This window comes from Lithobates pipiens, unplaced genomic scaffold (genome assembly GCF_037356315.1).
Source record: "Lithobates pipiens isolate NorthernLeopardFrog02 unplaced genomic scaffold, aLitPip1_a1.2 Scaffold_8, whole genome shotgun sequence".
NCBI classification, from domain to species: Eukaryota; Metazoa; Chordata; class Amphibia; order Anura; family Ranidae; genus Lithobates; species Lithobates pipiens.
This window is the reverse complement of record NW_027507903.1, coordinates 408,519,026-408,540,333: the sequence shown is the minus strand read 5'-3', so window position 1 is coordinate 408,540,333 and position 21,308 is coordinate 408,519,026. Positions and strand designations below refer to the sequence as shown.

General features: G+C 38.3%; 1 protein-coding gene across 2 annotated transcripts in view; it reads right to left on the bottom strand.

Annotated features, from left to right (window-relative positions):
- ATP10B (ATPase phospholipid transporting 10B (putative)) overlaps positions 1-21,308 on the bottom strand; it is a 673,184-nt gene that overhangs the window by 31,116 nt on the left and 620,760 nt on the right. For both annotated transcript variants that reach the window (XM_077474114.1, XM_077474115.1), the window contains 3 exons: positions 20,721-20,950; positions 8,870-9,061; positions 3,316-3,895 (listed from right to left, as the gene is read on the bottom strand). In XM_077474114.1, the coding sequence (XP_077330240.1) occupies positions 3,316-3,895; positions 8,870-9,061; positions 20,721-20,950 (1,002 nt within the window). The remainder of the gene's footprint in view (positions 1-3,315; positions 3,896-8,869; positions 9,062-20,720; positions 20,951-21,308) is intronic.

Genomic DNA, 21,308 nt, shown 5'->3' with positions numbered 1-21,308 from the left:
CTGACTAGTGTAGACTATTTGTGGTAACCTGCTTAAAGTTTATCTGAAGAAAAAACATTTATAGTAACGCAACTTACCGATTCTTAGATATAATGGCTGCATTTGTTTTCTTTTTTCATACCATTATTCATTTATCTTAACCTTATAATTCTCCTAATAACTAATTTCCTGTCCAAGGCTGACAGGACAAAGGGAATGTGTTAGAAATAAATAATTCTGTGTTAGGACTACAGTACACCCCTCCTCTGTTTTCTATATACCAGGGGGAAGTATTTTGTATTTCATAGAGACCTCAAGGAACAATACTAAATGATAACAGTCCAGGGGAAAAGAGCTCAGGAAGTTGACAAGATTTCTGGCTGGAGGAACACCTATTTTTTGCACTTATCAAACAAATATAACAAAACATTTTAAATTGTGTGTTTAACAGACTAAAAGGGAACAAAGAAGAGAACTATATTGTTAGAGTTTACAAACACTTTAAGCTTTCCTGGAGGATATTAAGGCATACCTATTTTAAAGCCTAACTGAACTATCAGATTAAATAAGTGAATTACATTCCAAGTGTATCAAAATAAAAAGTATTTAAAATTTTAAGTTTCATTTTTTGTTTTTTAGAAAGAAGCCACACCCTGAGTAGAAACCCATTTCCTGCCAGCACGCTGCAGAGGACCCTTTCTATATGTGTAATTAGTGGTTACCTGCAGAGGTCAGACATACCTGCTGTTTAGTCAGCAGGAGGTTGTGAGCTTTGCTAACTGTACAGTTATAGGTCTGATTCAGCAATGATGCACTTAGAATTTACTTAGTGGATTTAACTAAAAATTACATTTGTTTTAAAGCTAAACCCTATGCAGAAGTAAAAACATATAAATTAATGCATTTGTGATTTCCTTAAAAATCATAAATGAGATGACTGCAGACTGATTAAGGTAATTAAGCTAGTTTTATGTAGACAGTACAGACTGAACGAGGAGCAGTGTTAGGAGACAATCAGACTCTGTTACCTGCACCTTTTCTGATAAGAAACATGGTAACAGGAAAAGAGTGCAGCTTTTTCTTTCTCTGTACAGCAGACAGAAGGGCAAGGGTGTGACACTACTAATATCACGGAACAATATGAACTATTCCTCACTGATCCCAGCGCCCAAAAGGAAAGCAAGTTCTCAAAATCTCATCCAATCTGTATCCAATGGAGTACTATTGAACCAAAGATATAGTTATAAGGAAATCAAAGGAGTATTTAAACTACTATTGCTGACAACCGTATTGGCATTTGGTTTGATTGGAAGCATTACCATAAGGAATCTGAGGAACCAATGTGTTCTGTGAGGTGCCTGTAACCCTTTAATTTCTGGTAAGTGTTTTACCATAAGGGGTGCCACTTTGGTGTGAAGCTACTACGCACTGGTGTCTTTTACTGGGAGATATCTTTCTCATCACCTCGGGAATACTGCAATGGATGGCATTTAAACACCTGTGTTTGGACTTTTAAAAAACGTTTTGGTGCATTCTATTCCTTGAGAAACTGTCATCTTTTTCCGTATATATATATTTTGTATGTATATTGGATTGTAAAATATTTGTATTTAGCGCTGTCAATATAGTGTAATGTCATGAAAGACAAGGATTGATTTATACTATATGTCTATATTAAGGGTGTGACACTGCTGTATTCCTTAAATTTAAAGCGGATATAAGCCCCCACATATAACCAGTGGAATGAACAGCCTCAGATGATATACAGGGATGAAACAAATCTCCCCACATAAGTTTTACATGTATATCTTGTGAAAAATTGGAAAAAACAGCGCTGTCTATAAACATTAAAAGAATATCCATGAAAAAAAATTATGAACATGTATAGCTGCTGCATTCAGCTTTATATATCCTTTAGAAAGTGCACATTATGTTAGATATTTTCTCTTCCTGTTCAGTACTGGGAGTGGACTATTGGCATACAGCCAAGACAGCTGATTGGAGGAAAAACACACACCCCCATTCCACATTGGCAAAGGAAGGAAGTAATGTGCAGAGCTCTGCTGTGAGAAGTCAAGCTCTCTGCTAAACAATAGCAACCTCCCACGACACAAACTTCAGGCTGCTTTTATCTCCCACCTTGGAGAACTTGTCAGACTTTATCATGCTGATAACAGAGCTACGGAATAGGAGAAACACACAGGACTCAGTGCTTTGTAGAGAGATAAGAAAAGGCTACAGATAAATTATATGTGCCTAGGTCAAAGTTCATGAATCAGGTTTACATCCACTTTAAGGCCTCTTTCACTAAGGCTTTCCTATCATGTCCACCTGTCAGCTTTTCAGGTGGACTTGATTGTACGTTCCATGCAGCTCTATGGGCAGGCTTATGTAAATGGCTTTGTGTTCATTTATAAGCATCACTCCAGGTCTGGAAAATTTGCATCCTTTTCCTTTTTTCCACACCTACATGCAAAGGATTGAAGGCAGCCTGATGTAAATAAGTGACACATGTCAGTTTACATCCGGCCACCCATAAAACTATAATGGGTCCACACATGTCCGCTATAGAAATGCTGAATGAGTAAGGATGTAAAGAAAACTCTTATCTGTCCCACTACGTTTCATGTCTAGATCTGGTCACAGATCCCCTGCTGAACATAGTAGATTGGTAAGGGGCCCTAACAGAGTAGTTGACCCTCCTGGTTTTGCTGTCGCACAGAGTTATGAATCTCAAAAGTTGCTGAGCACAATTACAAATCCTTTGGCAGATAAAAAGTTCACAAACAGTATATAAGTTCCAACAGTGTAGTTAATAATTTGCCAAAAAAAAAGCTTTAACAGGGATATATAATCTTACTACAGCTTTCTAGGTCATCCTTAGGGCATTATTATAGCTTTACCATATAGGACTACAGCAACATTCTCCAAGGAAAATATGTACAAGTTATTCAAACTATCTCAGTAGTTCCTTTCAGTTGGAAGGAGGAGTAGTTAGAAATCCATGATTTTATTAGAAAACTGAACATCCCATTAAGAGTAAAGTTAGAAAAGTACCAGCCATGCCTTCTTCATTCTTTATCACCAAATTAGGGACGTATGGTTGTGGTAGGAGATATGTCCGATGAAAAGAGAATATAGGCAGGATAAATGTAAACGGAACAGTTCTGTAGAGTAGACAACTGTAGTGAAAGAGCCTTAAAATGGTTGAATGAAAGTGAAAATATCTATGGTCAAATACTATATATAAATATGGGAATCCTCTTTCACCACAGATAATATTTCATGAAATATTGCCCACGGTTAAGTAACATTTTAAAATGAACATTTAGATACCTCTGGTAGGGTCTTCCAGTATATCCATGATGACGGAATCTGCTCCTTTAGTGTACACAATAATTTCTCTTGTTATTGGATGACGAACTATCACTGACATTCTTTTTCTGACAGAGTCAAAGCCCAAAGTGTATAAAAGTTCAAATGTAAGTAGTGTCCCTTGTGGGAGTCGCACTGTGACTTGGTCTGGGGTGCGGGACATTAGGGTAAAGCTATATGCTCTAGCAGCATGAACCAGTGCAGCCTCGTCAGGACTTTCTGCTTCATAACAGAATTCATCTTCTATATGGAATGGAGCAACAGCGGCCATCATCTCCTCGATACAGTTGTCAGCACTGTTTTTGCTTGCTGAAGAGTCGTCTTTTCCACTGCTTTGGTTTTCATTTTCTCCAGTGCTAGAACGGGACATGTTGTCAGGGCTAACTTTATTTTTCTTAGAGCTTGAAGGCGTTGCAGGGTCAGAACTTGATGGAGTAGTGTTAGAAGACTGACTTAGCCTTAGTAATTTAAGCCTCTGAAAAAGGTGCTGAAACTTCTCTAAAGATGAAGCTGATGGCTTTAGCAATGGAGCCATTGTAACCTGGAAAAACACAGTGAATGGTAAATGAATTAAATAAATGCAAAGTAATCTAAAATGTGCAGATGGTATCTGCCAAACAATGAAAGATTAATAGTTTTCCACATATACATGTGTGTTTTACAACAATGTGGCATGTATGCACATTTATACAATGCACGTAAGAAGAAATATATGCACAGCCACATGGTGCATTTAAATAACTGCATTGTCCTGCACATTGCTACAAGGCTAAAACACATGCATTAATGTGCACATATGAATGAGGCCTAGTAAACATATTAATCATATTATTTGTGCAAAAATGTCAAGTGTTTTATATGTCTCAAAATGTATCAGCTGGTAGTGATATCCACTTGAGAAACATTCTTTATTGGGCACCAGGTGGAATGTAGAGTTTGTGGCAGTGATGTCATCTAGGTGGATCACATGTAGCTGGGCAGGCAGCTGTTGTTCTAACTACCAGCTGATAGTAGACACTAATTTTATCACCTTTAACTGAAGAAGTGGCAATTTAAAGCCATGAAACACATTTTATTTGTTCAAATAAAGTACTTGGATGTTTTACTAAAAGCAGACAACTCATGCCTATCCTTTGAACAACCACATTGGGCACTTCTGCCAATCAAACTATGAGCCCCTTTTTGCACAGACTCTTTCCACCATTTAAATAACATGCAGCATTATTTAAGTATATGATTTTTTATTTTATTTTTTGCATTTCTTGTTAATGTCTTGATAAAACTTTTCCATACTTCAAAAATGTTTCAGTAAAGTTGTTTCAAATAATCAACCATCCCTGGTGACTTTCAACCCATCCTGTCCTGTAAATAATAAATAGCCCATTTCATTATCTATTTAGTAATGCATATACTCTGTGAGTAACCTTCAGATACTTTTCTCTCTCAGCAACCTGTACTTACCCTCATAATTTTCCCTGGTAGTTTTGATCCACGCCAGACTATGCAAGATTTCTTACAACTTGCTGAGGCGGTAGAGACATGCACAGACGTTACACTTCTTCCCACTTGACAGCAGTTAGACCTGGCAACTGGTTACTCAGGCACCAACCACAACATGGTGTGTGTCTCTAATTTCCCTTTACTTAAAAGTACTGCTTATTTCTCTGGTGGTTGCTTGAGGCAGTGAGAAAGAGTAGTGACGACTTATGATTTCTCCTGTAAAGTGAACCTATTACTTTGCATAGTGGGTTTACATAAATACGGTTTCCAAATTGAATGATAGATATGTTTTAGCCATTTGGACAACTCTGATGTTTATATGGAGAAGAATTTAAGTTTGTAGGGTTATTATTTTTGTTTGTGTTCCCCATTGGGGAGATTTTTAATTACCTCTTGTCCAGACAGCTGTGACAAATGTTTTGGCGGTAGCTTGGTTTTAATATTTTTTTATTCCAGTAATAACCGTGTCCCAGTCAATTTAAGGACCTTTAGACTTGAATGTATTTTAATATGACTGGATTGGAGTATAAACAAACACATTTATGGCTGTTATTGAGTAAAGTTCCTTGGTTTCTATAAATGTCATAGGTTTATGACTTGCTTATGAAATACTTTGCTATGACTCCTTGTTTGGTTCCCAAGATAAAGGAGTTTTTCTTCTATGCTAGAAGTCTAGATTTTCAGTCAAGGGCAGACAACAAAATTAATTATTTAAGTCCTTTCTTTGCGTACAGTAAATGCACTGTAATAATTACAATATAGGGAAGGTTATTTGGCATCATCATCTGGTAACTATGCTGAGTAGCATGTTTGGGTGTAATTCTTCTACATATAGCCATTTCACAAATCCAGTCTTTCAAATAACGAGGTAGAGTAGCTACATTTGAGGTTTCACTGCAGCAAAGTTTATCCTTTTTTGTCAATTCTTTGTTGGCATGAAAACATAATTTTGCCCATATGAAGTTACAAAATATTATCAGGGCAAAAATACAACACAGGGAAATAAAACTTAGAACATCAGAGTGTAGCACCCTTCAAGTTCAGAGTAGGCTGCTAGGTAAATTTAGTTAGTTACTCTGTAACAATGGAGCAAGGGTTGATTACTTGGGATTGTTCAGTGACTCACAAGCTGCTGTTCCGCTAATACCCCTCGTTTTAAAGACTTCTAGAAGTATAGTGGGAGGGAGAGCAGGACATACAGTCTGAATATGTATGAAACCCCAGCCAATCCCTGTTGGGGTGTGCCCAGAAGGTGGATGGAGAGCCTATAACTATTCTAAAGCCTGGCAGCCGGGTGCAGATTTCCTGGGTCCAGTCCTGTTCAGGGGGCTCTGTCATGGGGAAGAAAGAAACAGAGAGGAAGCCAGAAGAGCCTTTGCAGACAGATTCTCAGCTCGGTTTAGCTGGGGGCCCCACTGAAAGAGCTTGTCCAGAGACTGAGCAGAGCCAGAAGGGAGTTGGTTGAATTGGATGCAAGGGCACATTGGATGCCTTCAGCCGCCATTGTGCTTTTACTGGGTGTCCCATGCATCCCTGTGCCTTTAATGAGGGGTGGGCTCCCCCCAGGTACACCTTCCCTCAACTTAACCACTGCTATATGTTCGCTCCAACTTGGGAGACTCTGAACACTATAGAGTGAGGACCGCAGTATACAGAGGATCCTTGATGTGGGCACTGCATCTTATGCATATATTTGCAAATGTGCGCAAAAAAAAGCCTCTGTTTTTAACATGAATTGTTAGACAGGGTCAGTTCAGTTGATTTGCAGGCTAGCTGGTAAGTGCGTTGGGAAAGCTTTGTTTGCATCAGAAGGGAGTTATCAGTGGGCAATGGGGTGGTCTACCCCCCCCACAGCAAGTGCAGTGCAGCCAGGTGCATGCAATAATGCTTACATGTTTGCCAGGAGTTGTGCAAGAGAACCAAGAGATACAGCCTGCATTTTCGTACAGAGCATCCAGAAGCCAGGCAGTCCTCAAGTTGTTCTACAGTTCCAAGGTATCCCATGCTCCCCATCCCTATCTAAGTTATTGTTCTAATAAAAAGCCTAAAAGAAACCCCTAGACTGATCTTTGAGCCTGAAGAAGTATACCAAAAATTGTATGTGCCTGACTATGTATGCTGTAAGTGGAGAAATAGGCCCAACTTACCAGTGGCTCCTATGGGGGTAGTGCTATATGTGTAATAGTCAATCGTGATCATCTCAGTCCTAGCTTTATTTACCATTTTATGTCAAAGACACCCTCCACCATCTTTAATTTCACAAAAAGATGGACCATAGTGACCATAAGCCTTACTGACTGAGGCTGGGAACAGTGGGGGATTATGTAGGCCCTGGCTAAATATTTCAAGGAAACCTGCCAAGAGAATAAGGGGGATGCTATTAGTAATCATGTGGAAGTCCAGTACTCTTTGGCCTCAATACTTTCTGTATCATTGACCTACAGCAAGCATGCAAATGTGAATGATGAGTGTTATTGCAACTCCTAATTTACATACTTGTTCTGGGTCATTTACTCAAAGTATTGAAGAACTTTGATCAGCATAACAGCTTAATTTCTGGCAAATAATTTCCAAAGGAGCTCAGCAATTTCAGTCTATGCTTTTTATACAGATGTCCTAAAACAAAGAAGTTTAAAGTGTTTAATAGCTGTCTGTGCCTCCTCACTTCCTAGCCCACGACCAGAGGAGGAGCTTTTTCCCTGGGGGATAAACCAAAGTATAGCATGATGCTGCCTTGATTATTGGGCATGGTAAAATTAAATATGGGTACTGTCTTAAAGGATATGAAGATTTTTTTTATATATCTTTTCACATATATGTGCTGCTTGCAAAGGATACATTTTTAAGGATGAACTAATTTATAAGCTGAACAGGATGACTGCTGATGTGTAAAACTGATTTAGATGAAAATTACAAAATGGCCATTAATGCCTCCAAGCTTATGTTGTCACATATTGACTTATGTTGCATGCAGTGTGAGTTTAACATAAAATAAATGGGCTAAAACACATGGGCTAAAACACACGATGCATACAACAAATGAGGCAGGCTGCATATTTCTGCAGTACACCACACATTACACTGTACTGTGCTGTGGTGCTCTGCACCGCACTTGTGTTTTCTAGGTGCGTTGGGCTGTAATTCACAATGAATGGCACCCACAACATCGCAATTAGCATTACCGGTAACACAAGGGTGAAAATGGGCCCTAAATAAAAAAAATAAAAAATGCCATCATCACAAATAATCTGTCATGTACAGCAGTTCTTCTTCTGATTTTAGGTCTTAATGGGGGGAGAAGCTCAAGAGCCACCAGACCAACATATCTTATTTGTAATTTTTCAAGAAGCAGATCTCCCCTTGCCCCAGCTTATGCTGCCTGCGACACATAAGTCATTGGTGTTAGCTGACGTTCCATGCCCCCCTTTTCTTGAACTATACTCTCCATATATTAATTCTAGAAATCCACTAAGGGCTGGTAACAGACTCACTGGATCATCAATAGGTATAAATTACAGATCCTGGAAACAAGCTTGGATGACAATGATGTGTCACAGGGATAGTGGGCAAGGGGAAATCTCCCCTATAGAGAGACTTTAAAGTTAAATAACAAAAAAAATCATTAGTGTCACTTTTAGGCTAGGTTCACACCTAGTATATCAAAAATGCACATTTTTACTCTCTTATTTATCACTTTTTTGGTGCATTTTCCCTACTAGACGTATAAGGAGGTCCATTCAGTGCAATGGAATGCCCTATGCGTGACAAAACTCATGTACCTTTTTGTCTGCTGAGCTTCATGTGTCCGCTTGTTGCGCTTGGAGTGCCATTAACTATGAATGGCATCACAAGCAAGATGCATGTTTTTATATATGTTCTATGAACTCACATGTAACTGTGTGCTTTTACACGCTTGCATGGGATGCTCAGATGTGAATGCAGGCTATATGAAAAAAAGTATGAAGGATATATGATAAGCATAAAGCACAAATGTAGCCAAGCACCCGGCACTTACCCTCTGCCTTGGCTCTGTTGCTGTGGAGACAACTACTGTATTGCAAATGGCTAACGCCAAGAAAAAGTCAGTGTAGGGAGAAACTGAAGGTCTGGCGCTGCTCTGTGCCTTAATGGGAGATAGAGTTTCAATTTGGACTGATGCTTCTCTGACCTTCTTTAACAGCATCTGATCTGGGGTCACGTCTTTTTCCTGAAACAGAAAAGAAAACTAATTAATCCTGTTTTCTCATTCCTTTCAGACTGCCCTCATTCAAAGACATAGTTGAACAAATATAAACAATAAAAGCCCTTTTATTTCCCCGATGGAGCTTTTAAAACTTCTCCCAGTGAAAACAAATTGGCTTCTTGATCTTTTAAAATAACTAGTGTGCGGAGATGCACAGTACAAAACATATTGCAGGGAAATTTGTATTTCAGTGCAGATTCCAGTTTACTTTTCCTGCATGAACTCTGTGTTCATTTTTTTCCTGCATTAACTCCGTGTTCATTTTTTCTGACTATATCCCAATTAGTAGCATTTGTCCTGTAGCTGGCATCTGGTTACACTAGATTTCATTACTCTTTTCTGGAACTTGTCCAGGATTTGCAGTTTGTTTTTAGAACAGATGTTATTTTTATATATTTGATAATTAAAGGAATGACACAATCCCATCTAGTATTGCAATATTAAAATGGGTAATGCTGACCCAGAGGAAGCCAATTTGCACTGGATGAAAAATAATCTTTTCCACTGCTCAAGTCATTCTCTGCTGTTGTTGCTGATGAGATTCCATGGCGTGCCATATCTCAGATTCAGAAAAGATGTATTTTTACTGTTGGTTAGTACACATTTATGGATTAAACTATACATTTTTACAAGGCTGGTTTGTGTTTTTCAAATAACAAACAGAAAACCATGAGTTTAATTCTCAAGAGATAAAATTAAAAAAATATATTTTATACTATGGGGGGGGGGGGGGGAGGAGCTTTTTTTTTCTGAGTATGGTGGGACAGATTTCTCATCAGGCTGAATCTGCTGCCCTTGTCACTACATATGAATTAATAACTATGTAACTATATATATTGGAACACAACCCCTGACTGGGCACTGAATGAGCAGCACCTCACAGTCATCATTCTGTTCTTTTTGGTTTCTACTTCGGTCAGACCTCCTTTTTTTGTGCAGCTGTATAGAGGTTTACATGAAGATTCTAACAAGGAAGAATCAAGTCTTTAAATTCGTTGAAATAAAAATACATTTTAGGTACATCTAAAGCCAAAATGTGTATTTTAAATTTTCTGCAGAATATGGAATGGGTAAAAGATCTACTGGGTTATTGTTGCCTTTCTGTGTACCAAAGTTAAGATTTCCCCACACTTCCTGTCTAAATTTACAACAAAAAGTGAGAAGAACAGAATCTTCGTAATGATGTGCACCATTCTCTGTAGCGTGCATCCAGGGCAAGAGACAGAGTCTTGACATCCCATGTTCACAGAAAGTGGGTTGACACTGGTCATCATTAAACCTGGAAAAGAACCGCCACCTCATTGCTGGATTGACAATTCTGTAGGGGACAGCACCAGAGATCAGTGCAGAGCATATTTTGTGCCCAAGCTCGCATTGGCCTTTAATAAACGTATATCTGAATGAATTAGTGTTTTTTCTATCTTAATGGGAGTTTAATAAGAAATCTTGCATTTGTTGCTAATTATTTTTTTTACCCAAAGGACTACCCTAGCATACCTAAATAAATGAGGCCTATTGTTAAAACTCACTAATACATTTACCAACACTACAAAAAATATTTTACACTTGGACAGCACAGTTGCTCTGCACTAATACATAAAAATCTAACTTGTTTACATGCTCATTCATTTTTCACATCATTTTATTTTCTCTAAGTAAACCTTCAGAGAATGTGTGTGCTGATAGGGTCCCAAGATGTTATGAATTTACAACAGGAAATATACATGTATATAATTTGAATTACAGATTCACAGTTATTGTGTTGTGGCTATTATTTTTACACTTGCAGCAATGCTTTCTGCTGCTCTGTAATGCTTCACTTGCCATATAAATCTTTCTGCCTACCCATCCAATTAGAGATATCTCTAAGCCACATAATTATTCATGCATTTGTTATGCATCACATAAGGCGTCTCTTTTTACCAACATGTAAGTTCAGGTGGAAAAATGCACAACGTATACTTTCTATTATTAGTTATGCTATGCAAAGGCTATTGTTGGACACAGACTTTTATTGTACACCTCTGAAACACTGGGATAGCCTCGTGAGAAATTGCCCTTTTAGCAAAAAATAAAATAAAGAAAAATCATGTGTGCAATTAGAATAAAACAAATCATTGTTTTATAACTTGTAATTAAGCAAAACCAATAATACAGATTAATGACTTAACTTCATTCTTTTATATTTAAAGATTTAAAATTCCAAAGAAATAACCAGTATTTTTGCATGTTCGGGTGCATTTTGGTCCCTTCTGCTCCACCAGGGGGCTTTCGGGACTGGTTACTCATTTGTTTATTCAGGTTACCATGGAGGTGGCAGGGTGTGCTATTTTTACAGCAATGCATTGGCTCCAATCTTACTGATGAAGTTCTGCCTTAGGACGTAATGCATATAGGGGGCAGAGTCATGTTCATGACATCATCCCACGGCCATCCTACTGGCAATATCGATTCTGCATTGTTAAGCGTTGCTGTCAGCATTGTCTTGTAAGTGTTATTCTATACTGACAGCATTAAAACTTAAAACATATAACTCTATTGGTTGTCTTTTTGCTTTCTGTGAATGTTTCTACATGCTCTGGGGATGTTGGCAGAGGAGATCCATGTATCATCTGGGAATTAACCCCTGAAGAGGGCAAGTGCATTTGACCCTACTGTTTATTCAGGGGGGTCACATTTGCTGGAGGCATGTGTGTCACTTTTTACACCTTTACAGATTTGTCTGTCTTTGGCCCTATATACTATTGGCCTTGATGTTTGCATTGATACATTATAAAACAATACTAAAGAGAAGTGGAAGTCAGAAAATAGGAGAAGCTGGTAGTAGCAGAAGCTTTCCAGAATAAGAAAGCATGTTCATTTTGAGTTGATCTTCTAGATCACACTAGATGCAGTCCAGTGGATTTTTATTCTGCATCAAAAATGCATGGACAGTGTTTAACATGGATTCCAATGGCCCTAGTTCACACCAGTGCAGTGCATTCCAGTGCAGTCAACAAAAGTACAATATGTTGCATTTTTTCTTTATAGAACGCACATGAAATGTGGAAAAATGCACATGAATGTACATGTCCTCAATTGAGATGAAGAAAAAAAGTAGGGGAAAAACACACTGGAACGCATCAAAAAAGCGCATGCAGAAACACATCCGGAATGCAAAAATTGTGGTGTAAGTGCAAATATAGTATTTTATAAATAAGGAGAAAATACACATTTCTGTTTCTAACGGGTACAGTAATACATACTTCTTCCACACACCGATGCATACTAGCACATTATGCAATTGCCTTACAGGTGTTATTTATTTATAATTTTGTGGTTTAAAACCACTTAATGAAGGTGGTCTACTTAGGATGAGTATGTGTCCAATTGGTTAGGAGGAAACAGACATAGAAATGGACAACCCTTATTAATGAGATATACACAACACCAAAAAATTGAGCCGGAGATTTTGTGGACTATTACAATATTATTGGATTTACCTTTTTTTTTTATTGATTTTTTGCAACTTTTTAGTTTTGATATAATTATAGGGGTTATTAAAGTCACATATAGTTAACAATCTGTATAAACTGAAATTCCAACCAAAGCAATTATTCAAGCTTTTGGATACAGTATACAGTATTATTGTAGGCTGCATCCCTGTTTGGGAGATTCACCCAACTTCTGTCCTGATGACATGGTGCAAAACAAAAGGGATTATAAAAAAAAAAAATATATTGCAATAGGTGGGTTTTATGGTTCATGGATTTGATTACAACACTATGCTGCACAATTCAATACTACTACCTTTTTACTCATAGTTGTATATGAACATAATGACCTATGGTGCATGAATGGAATATGCGAAAGGATTTTTTTAGATTTTAAATATGAACCTCATGGTACTGTGTTTATAGATACTAAACATAAATGCAGATGTTTGATGGATCAGCCTAGTGTTTTAGTTTTCTGTATGTGTCTACAAAGAAAGCAGAAATGGAATACCAGTGCAAAATATTGGTATTCATCAGTACGTCTCATAAACCTGCACTATAATTTGGATTTGGTGTGCAGATTACGGCTTGGTAGAATTAAGTGCATTGCTGAGGTTTAAGCATACAGCTGTTTAAGGGGTCAGGTTGGGTATGCAAGCAAAACTATAGTTAAGATTTAATTCTGGGTGTGGTTAAGAATGCAGTGAACACTATCGAGCAGGGTTCTCCTTGCCCAAAAATGATATATACAGTATGCATATATACACACACATAAATATATATATATATATATATATATATATATATATATATATATATAGTGGATTTATAAGAGTTGAAAATGTGCTTTTTAGAATATTAGTCACAGGGGTAAAGAAAAGATCATTAGCAATTTATTAACTTCCCAAAAAAAGATGAATATTGCCCCAGATGTACATGCTAGCGACGATCCATCAAACAATTAAAAGAACTGCAATGTGGAAGATAAAACTAATTTGTAAATACGGTTACAGTACAATGACATTATACATAATTAATCAAGTTAAAATGCTGTAGTTCCTCATACATGACTTGTATAGTCAATTGTGCACTGTATAAATGTCTGACTTTGGCTTGTTAACTTAGAAGCACTTAATTTAGCAACGTGCTATTCATTCACAGAAAGCCTTTTAATTACATAATGGAGATAAAAGGATTCTTGTGAACGCAGACATGTGCTTAGAGGTTTAAAGGGAAAGAGTCTATACCGATTAATATAGCCTTGGTTTAATTAAAATATATATTATGATTGCCTTATTGTAAATGTTCTCCGGAGACTGCTGGGGCACATTGAGTGCATTAAGAACAAAAGGATAAAAATCTATATTATTTGGCCTCAGTGTACGGACTGTCTTATAGAATGATGTAAAAATAGTAAAATGAATTCAGGAAAATAAACTATGCAGGAATTCTTGCATGTATGGGTGACATTTATAATGAATAACTTGAAAAAGCAGATATCAGATTTGCTGACAGCAAGAAAACTGATGGATATGCACAAACATTCTTCAATTAGGTCTATAATAGATTCCACCACAGGTCAAGTCCACCAAATAACGGTACAATTCTAAATTCTACAGATATTGAATAATTTATGATGTCAAAAAGTGGCAAAAGGCAAAGGTAAAGTTTACCCTCTGTATTTTCTGACACCACACCTGACCAGTAGTGCAGTACAGCTTCAGGAAATACAGGGGAAACTGTTGATCCTCATGTCCTCAAGAAAATCTTTGTTTTCAAATATATTCTTCTAATCAATACTATAATTTCTACTTTGGGTATAGTGCCATTGAGGGAAGCTCCTTCATTCTGGAGAGTTTTGCATTCATTTCTAGTTGTATATTTTGGGCAGGAAGAAACGTTTCCCAACAGGACCAAGACAGACACACAAAAAAAATGTAAAAATTAAAACACAGCTGTTTTAATCAATCCCTAGGCTAATGGAAAACTGTACCTTTAATGGCGCTGCGTGATTAAGGTCCCTGCTCCACCTTTTGCAGCGACTTTGTAGATGCTGCAAGCATTGAAAAATAATTGCCCAGTACCTCACACCAGAAAAGGGGATAATTAGGCAATGTAAATGGTGAGATGTCTTTAAGTAAGGTGTAGTAGTCATACATTAACAAAATTGCCCTGATAGTGGAGGAAAACCAATATAAATACCATTAAAAGGACAGATACTCTGTAACCTCTTGATGCTGGCTGCACACAAATATGCGGCCTCTCAGCAGGTGGGCCTTGGCTCTGAGCACATTTACCGGCGGCTAACAGAAAACTCCCATTGTTACATGCGATCAGAGCTTTCCAGTCATAGCGGTCACATGATCATAAACCCTGCCCCGCCTCCCAGCATCCTAAACCCCTAAACCGTATACTGTATATATACGGCAGCAAGGCAACTCTACTGCGCAGGATCACATACTCAGTGCGTGATCCTGCACTTCCGGGTCTGGGGGTGCACGCCAGATTAGACACAGCCGGAGCTGGTCGGCAGCCACAGTGGACTTGAAGTCCACTGGCACCCACTGATGCTTCGATACACAAGAAGGATTCGCAGCTGAAGATGTCTATGACAAAATGCATACGGTGTCACTACACACATCACGTGACTTCTAGGAAGCTGAGCGAGTGGGTGGAATGCAACCAGAGTGCATGCTGTCCACCTATAGCTGGGTTGCCTATGCTTTATACCAGCAGGGCGATGGAACTAGGCATGAACTGCATTTTTTGTCTGTTTGCTTTTATACATTTTTTTAAATAATCTTTTAATAAATGGATGTTTTGGTTATACTGCACTATGGGAGCCAATTTCTCTTTTTGATGAGGATTATGAAAATTACATCTATCACAATCCGGCTATCCCAAGGCTGCTCGAGGAACTGCAAAGGCTGACATCAGTGGTTACCTGGCAACCTAAGGAGCTGGTGAGTGGGGGCCCTTGAGGGGGAGCATGCAAGTCACCTGTCAAGATTATGTGATCATTAAAGTCACCTGCTACAACTCCTCTAAACATGAACAGTCACCTTCATTGGGATGAATGCACCCATGTGTTTTCTGTACACAGTGCGATAAACTGCATCTTGGTGTAATCTTTAATTTTGGTGCGATTTTTGCATTTTTTCACTTTTTGGTGCCATTTTTTTAATTTTTTAGTTTTTTTTTGCCTTTTGGGTTTATATACACCTTGACTTTATGATTGGGACACTATATGTATATAACTATATGTTTTTGTATATGGTGCGATAATTACATTCTTGTGTGACTTTGGTGCAATTTTTTATAACCTATTTGTTTTTTGGTGCGATTCTTTGCATTTTTATTTGGATTTAGTTTTTGGGTTCACTCACATACTGTATTTTGGGTTTGGACAATATACACACTGTTACCAACAGAGGATCACTATACTATCATGATATTCATGTCTGGATGTTTTATACACTTATTTGTAAGCCATTATATTTTTGGTGATAACCTCTCCTGTGTAGAATTGATGTCCACACCTAGAGGGTTTTAGTACTAATCTAATGGGGTAGGTGAGGTATGATAACTATTACACTATCACCTTTTGTTATAATTTATTCCTCAAAAACACTGTGTCTTTTAATACTTAGTCACTATAGAGTGATTTGGTAGAGCACTATTTGACATATAGGTAGCGCCACTCGCCCCTTCACATATTCTTTCTTTCTACAAGGAGGATGGTAGTCTGTCTTTGTAAACAAGCCAGAGCATCGTTCTGTCACTACAGAAGACATATATTCTGTGTCTCTGCTAAGCAGGAGCACCAATCCATGCCTTCTCCTAGTACAAGCACCTTCCCCACAGTAGTAAAGCACTGATCAGGCACACATTTAACCCTCCATGTCAACCCCTGATGTCAACCACTTCCTAGCCAGTGTCATTAGTACAGTGACAGTGTATATTTTTAGCAGTGATTAGTATTGTATTAGTGTCACTGGTCCCCAAAAAGTGTCAAAAGTGTCAGTTAATGTCCTGACTGTTCGCTACAATATTGCAGTCCCACTATAAGTCGCTGGTCACTGCCATTACTAGTAAAAAAAAAAAAATATCCCATAGTTTGTAGATGCTATAACTTTTGCGTAAACCTTCCTGGAGGCAGTGCCGAGACAAGGTCATCCAGCGCCCAGGGCAAAGGTGCCAAACTATGCTCCCCTGCTTCCCTTAGAATTAGGGTCAGGGCACCCCCACCCCTGCAATAAACCATTGCATTCAGGGAAGTCGTCATACATTTAATAATTGATATTACTGCAGCAAAAATAAAAGATTTGTAATAACACAGAGTTTTATATTCACCTTATATTTGAGAGAGGTTAGGAGGGGGGTGGAGCCGCAAGATGGAACTAAGTTTGAACCTGCTGTGAGGCACCGTGCACTACCTTGAGCGAGTACAAGGTTGTTCGAGGGCTCTACAAAACCTGTTATGCCTATTTAAGCTGTCCTATGCTGCTATGTTTACAAACCTGCGCTGCATTGGTGCTTGGGAAGTGATTGGAAGGCGACTAGAGACTGGAAAGTATTGAATCCTTACCAAACCTGTGCAAAGCTTGATATCACGAGACTGCAACCCACTGTCTGCTTGTGACTTGCTCCTCTCTGGCCTTCGGTATAGCTTTCCTCGGTTTTGGATGAGATTCATCCGTTGTGGCATATGGCAGTCTGCTACTGGTAAGAGGCGAGAGAAAAAGTAAAAGCTAGAGGCTGCGGCTTCTGGTCTGACCCCCCTGTCTCCAGCCAGAGCTGGAGCCAGTGTTGGGAGGAGAGAAAAGAGAAGCCGCTGCAGTATCTGCTTGACTCTCGCTGAGACATCCGAGGGGTCCAGTAGATGTATCTCCCTACCATGTCTGGGAGAGAGGCGGAGAGGTAGCCAGGCTGCCGGCTGAGGGTGTCACGTAGCCAAGACGCGGAGGTGATAGCAGTGGAGCCAGCCGAGTGTAGGTCAGCTGGACAGTTGGTCCTATAGAATTCCTATAGAATTCCAAGAGGTCCGGGTCAAACTCAAAATTAAAGTTTTACTGTGAGTTTTACCGTAGATGTCCTGGGGTGCCCGAGGAGGCTCCCGAGGAGGCAGTGAATTTTACAATGGATTCCATCAGAGGCACCAACAGGAGGTCTGATGAATGGGTAGGACTGTTTAATTAATTTAAAAGAATCTGCAGAAAGTCTCAGAGTGAACTTTGTATCATAAAACGTATTTTACCTTACCGGTTTAAAGTTTTCTAGGACAGAGGGAGGATTAACAAGAACTTTTAGCATAAGGCCAGTGCTTCTTCCTGTTTTGCCCTGCTTTCTTGCATTGTTATGCTTAATTATGCTCAATTTTCATGCAAAACTGTCTGCTAAAAAATGCTTGATGGACTGCTCTCCAAAAATATAGAATGATATATGAAATTTTTATTCTGGCAGAAGTTGGAGTGTATATCTGCATATACCTGCATTTCAGACTAACCTCCTTTGTCCGATAGTCTCTGCTTATTGTTTATCCTCCTCTGCTTATCCTGTTTAAATATTCATTAAACCTAAATGGTTACGTTTAATTGAGAATTGTCTATATGTAGGTGTGCAGGAGATGGGAAATTCCAGAAAACACCCGAACAATCTAAACAGCTTGAATAATTTTTGGAATAATTAAACAGCAAAGGCAAATTAATCGGCACCTTGACTATGCATCGTTACTTATACACTTATTTTCCACCATCTATATACATTTCTAAATAATAAGGTGTTGATGTTTTCATATGCTATCAGTTCTTTTAATAGCTATTGCAGCATTCACTTGTCCCACTTTATTATGCTTTATTAGTCTTAGCCTTGACGCTTTTTTGGACTGTTTGTACTTGTTCTCTCTAAAAAAAACATTTCCAAATATTGATTCAGGTCTGAGCCTATATATGATACCAATACCTGCTCTCTCAATTGCTGATTGCTTTTTGTGGATCACTTACTAATCAGACTATTGCTTGCAAGAGGAACTGTATGATTGAAGGGGGCAGCAAAGGCATTCTGAGAAATAGTTCCATAGATAAGGTTGGATCATTCTTCATCAGTAGCTTTACCATCATTATTGCCCGTTTCATTATTATAGCCATATACTAATCCCCTTAATCATTTTGTACATACGATTTGATAATAGAAAATAGCATATTTCTGAGATATGAATGTATAGAAGGAATAACAATTAAGGAAAATAAAATATGGGGAGGAAGGGGGCAAAAACTAACCAAGTAGATGGCCAAAACTGTAACTCTATATTTGAGAGAGGTTCCTTAGTCTGTGTAAAATATAGTTATTTATTAGGTAGAACTGTGTAGAATGAATAAACAATTCTTAGAAGGAATTAAGCAATCATTTGTTTGAATTCAAACACTATATTTTACGCTTTAATTTTGATGGCTTAAACTAGCTTTGGAAAATGGGCAGAGAATTACTATCAAAAAGTGCTTGTATCCTGCAGGAGGGTTACTGAGATACTGATTCTGTTTAATGATGCTGGATACTGATGTTGTTAACAGCTGTTCAAGAAAGCAATGGCTTTGTCGAGTAGTGAATCTGTCTTATTTCATTCTTACAAATTACAGTATTTCATTCCTTATTTCACAGTTATATGCAGACATTGCTGCCCGTAACAACGTGGTCCGTAATCAATATATATTTATTCTCTCAGTGTGTAACAATGATTCCTCAGGCAAAATGGTTATCATTGAAAATTATTGCACATGTGCCTGTAATTCCATCTAAACCATACACAGGGACATAAATAACAGGAAACACAACTGCCAAAAGGGACAGCAAGATTGGACAAATCCTGTTTGCAAACCAACTATCAGCAGATTGATTATGTAACTGAGCTACTTGCACAATGACATTATTTCTTTATTAGGGCCCAGTGAAGCAGTGAGATGCTCTTGACTGTCAACACTTTGTTTTATTGTAAAGAAGAACAAGCCACTATATAATCTAGGAGTCAATACAATCTAGGAAGCTGCATGTAGTTTTAAAGTCCAACTCCATGAAAGAGAACCCTAACAGGTTTGGAACAATAAACATGCCTTAAACCTAGTACACACAGGCCTGAATGTTGGGGGGCATTGGTCAGTTCAATAGAAACCAGGTGACATTCGGCCCATGTATACTGGAGTTGGTCCGAAGGGGCGTGACAGAAAAAGGTCTGCTGATTGGCTCTCAATCAGCACCATTAACCAACGTCTGAGAACGCTGACCATAGAGTGCTGGCGGGGGGGGGCCATCCCCCACTCAGATCACAATAGCACAGCAGTGGAAATTGTAGCACTAACGTTGGACTGTTAGTACAGCAGCTACTCCTGAGCTGTGAGTTTTTCTTCATTCACCCCTGCTGGGTTGAACGAACAAAGCTACTGTACAAGGCTTTAGTCTCTGGTGCAAACCCTCATCATGCAGGCACTCTTTAGGGTGTCTAAAAACAAGTTTGTTTGCATGTCAGAATTAATACAGATCTCACTCTACTTCTGGGCCACTAAAGATTTAGATGATGCAGGTCTCATAGACCCCAGTGCTGCTACAGATCCAGCTGCTGAGGTTAGTCAGGCTTTTCATTAGTCCACCATGTACAGCAGTGCTGTACATTTAAGTGATATAAAAGGAAAGCAAAAAAATCAGGGACCTTCACGCATTATTTCTATAGGAGGATTCATATATGGGATTAATCTTTTTATCACCATTTACATAAGGAATGACAATGTTTTCTATTGAGCCCCAAGCTAACAACATTTACCTTGGGGCCCAAAGTTGATATTGGAGCTATGAAATCATTTATCATTTTTCCACGCAAGGAGTAAGAAGTTGTATGGAAAGTAGCAATGTAGGACTCAATACCCAAAAAACACTATGATTGTTACCAACCTACCCTCGACATAATGATGGCTTTGTTTCCTCTTGATTCAGAAATGCTGAGGTGTGCCATGCAGAACACAGTGGCTGGTTAGGACACAAAAAAACCTTAGCAGAATACTTTAAATTAGCAGTTTGTGTGTGGCCAGTCTGTAAAAGGCACATCTATTCATGCAATGCTGAACTGAACAGTGAAATATCCATGTAAATAAAATACTTACAATGGGACTGCTAAATGCCACTTGTGAAATATCAAAACGTCCTTCTGATTTTTTCCTAAAATGCCCTTGAATATTTGGTCGAGCACTGTGGCACCGTCTAAGTGCCCGTGTGCCTTTATGTCTCACGGTGGACTGATTTCCAGCCTCAAGATCAAACAAGGACAAATTCCTTAGTTTTGCCAAATCCTCGTCATCTGAATCCTCTTCTTTGTAAGTTTCTAGACGCTTGGCTGTGAATAAAAAACTAACATTAAATCACTAATTAAATTCATTGCTGAAATGTGAACAGCTTTTTCTGTATGGTTGTTGTGTGAAAAAAAGTAAAAATGACAGTGTGGTTTCTAGCTAATCTCTTCTTCAGTTTGTTTGATAGCAAGAGGCACAGTGCAATTATGAGAAGCTTCTTTTTAACTGTCTTTCACACGTAGGGGGACAGATGCATAATAAATACTTAAAACATCTGTTATACTTTTGTCTATTCAAATTTGGAAAATATATGTAAAACCAGAAAACCTGTAACATGCATGATATTTAAACATCATATGCTCTTTGTTCTAGAAGTACTAAAACTTCTAATAAAGAATATAT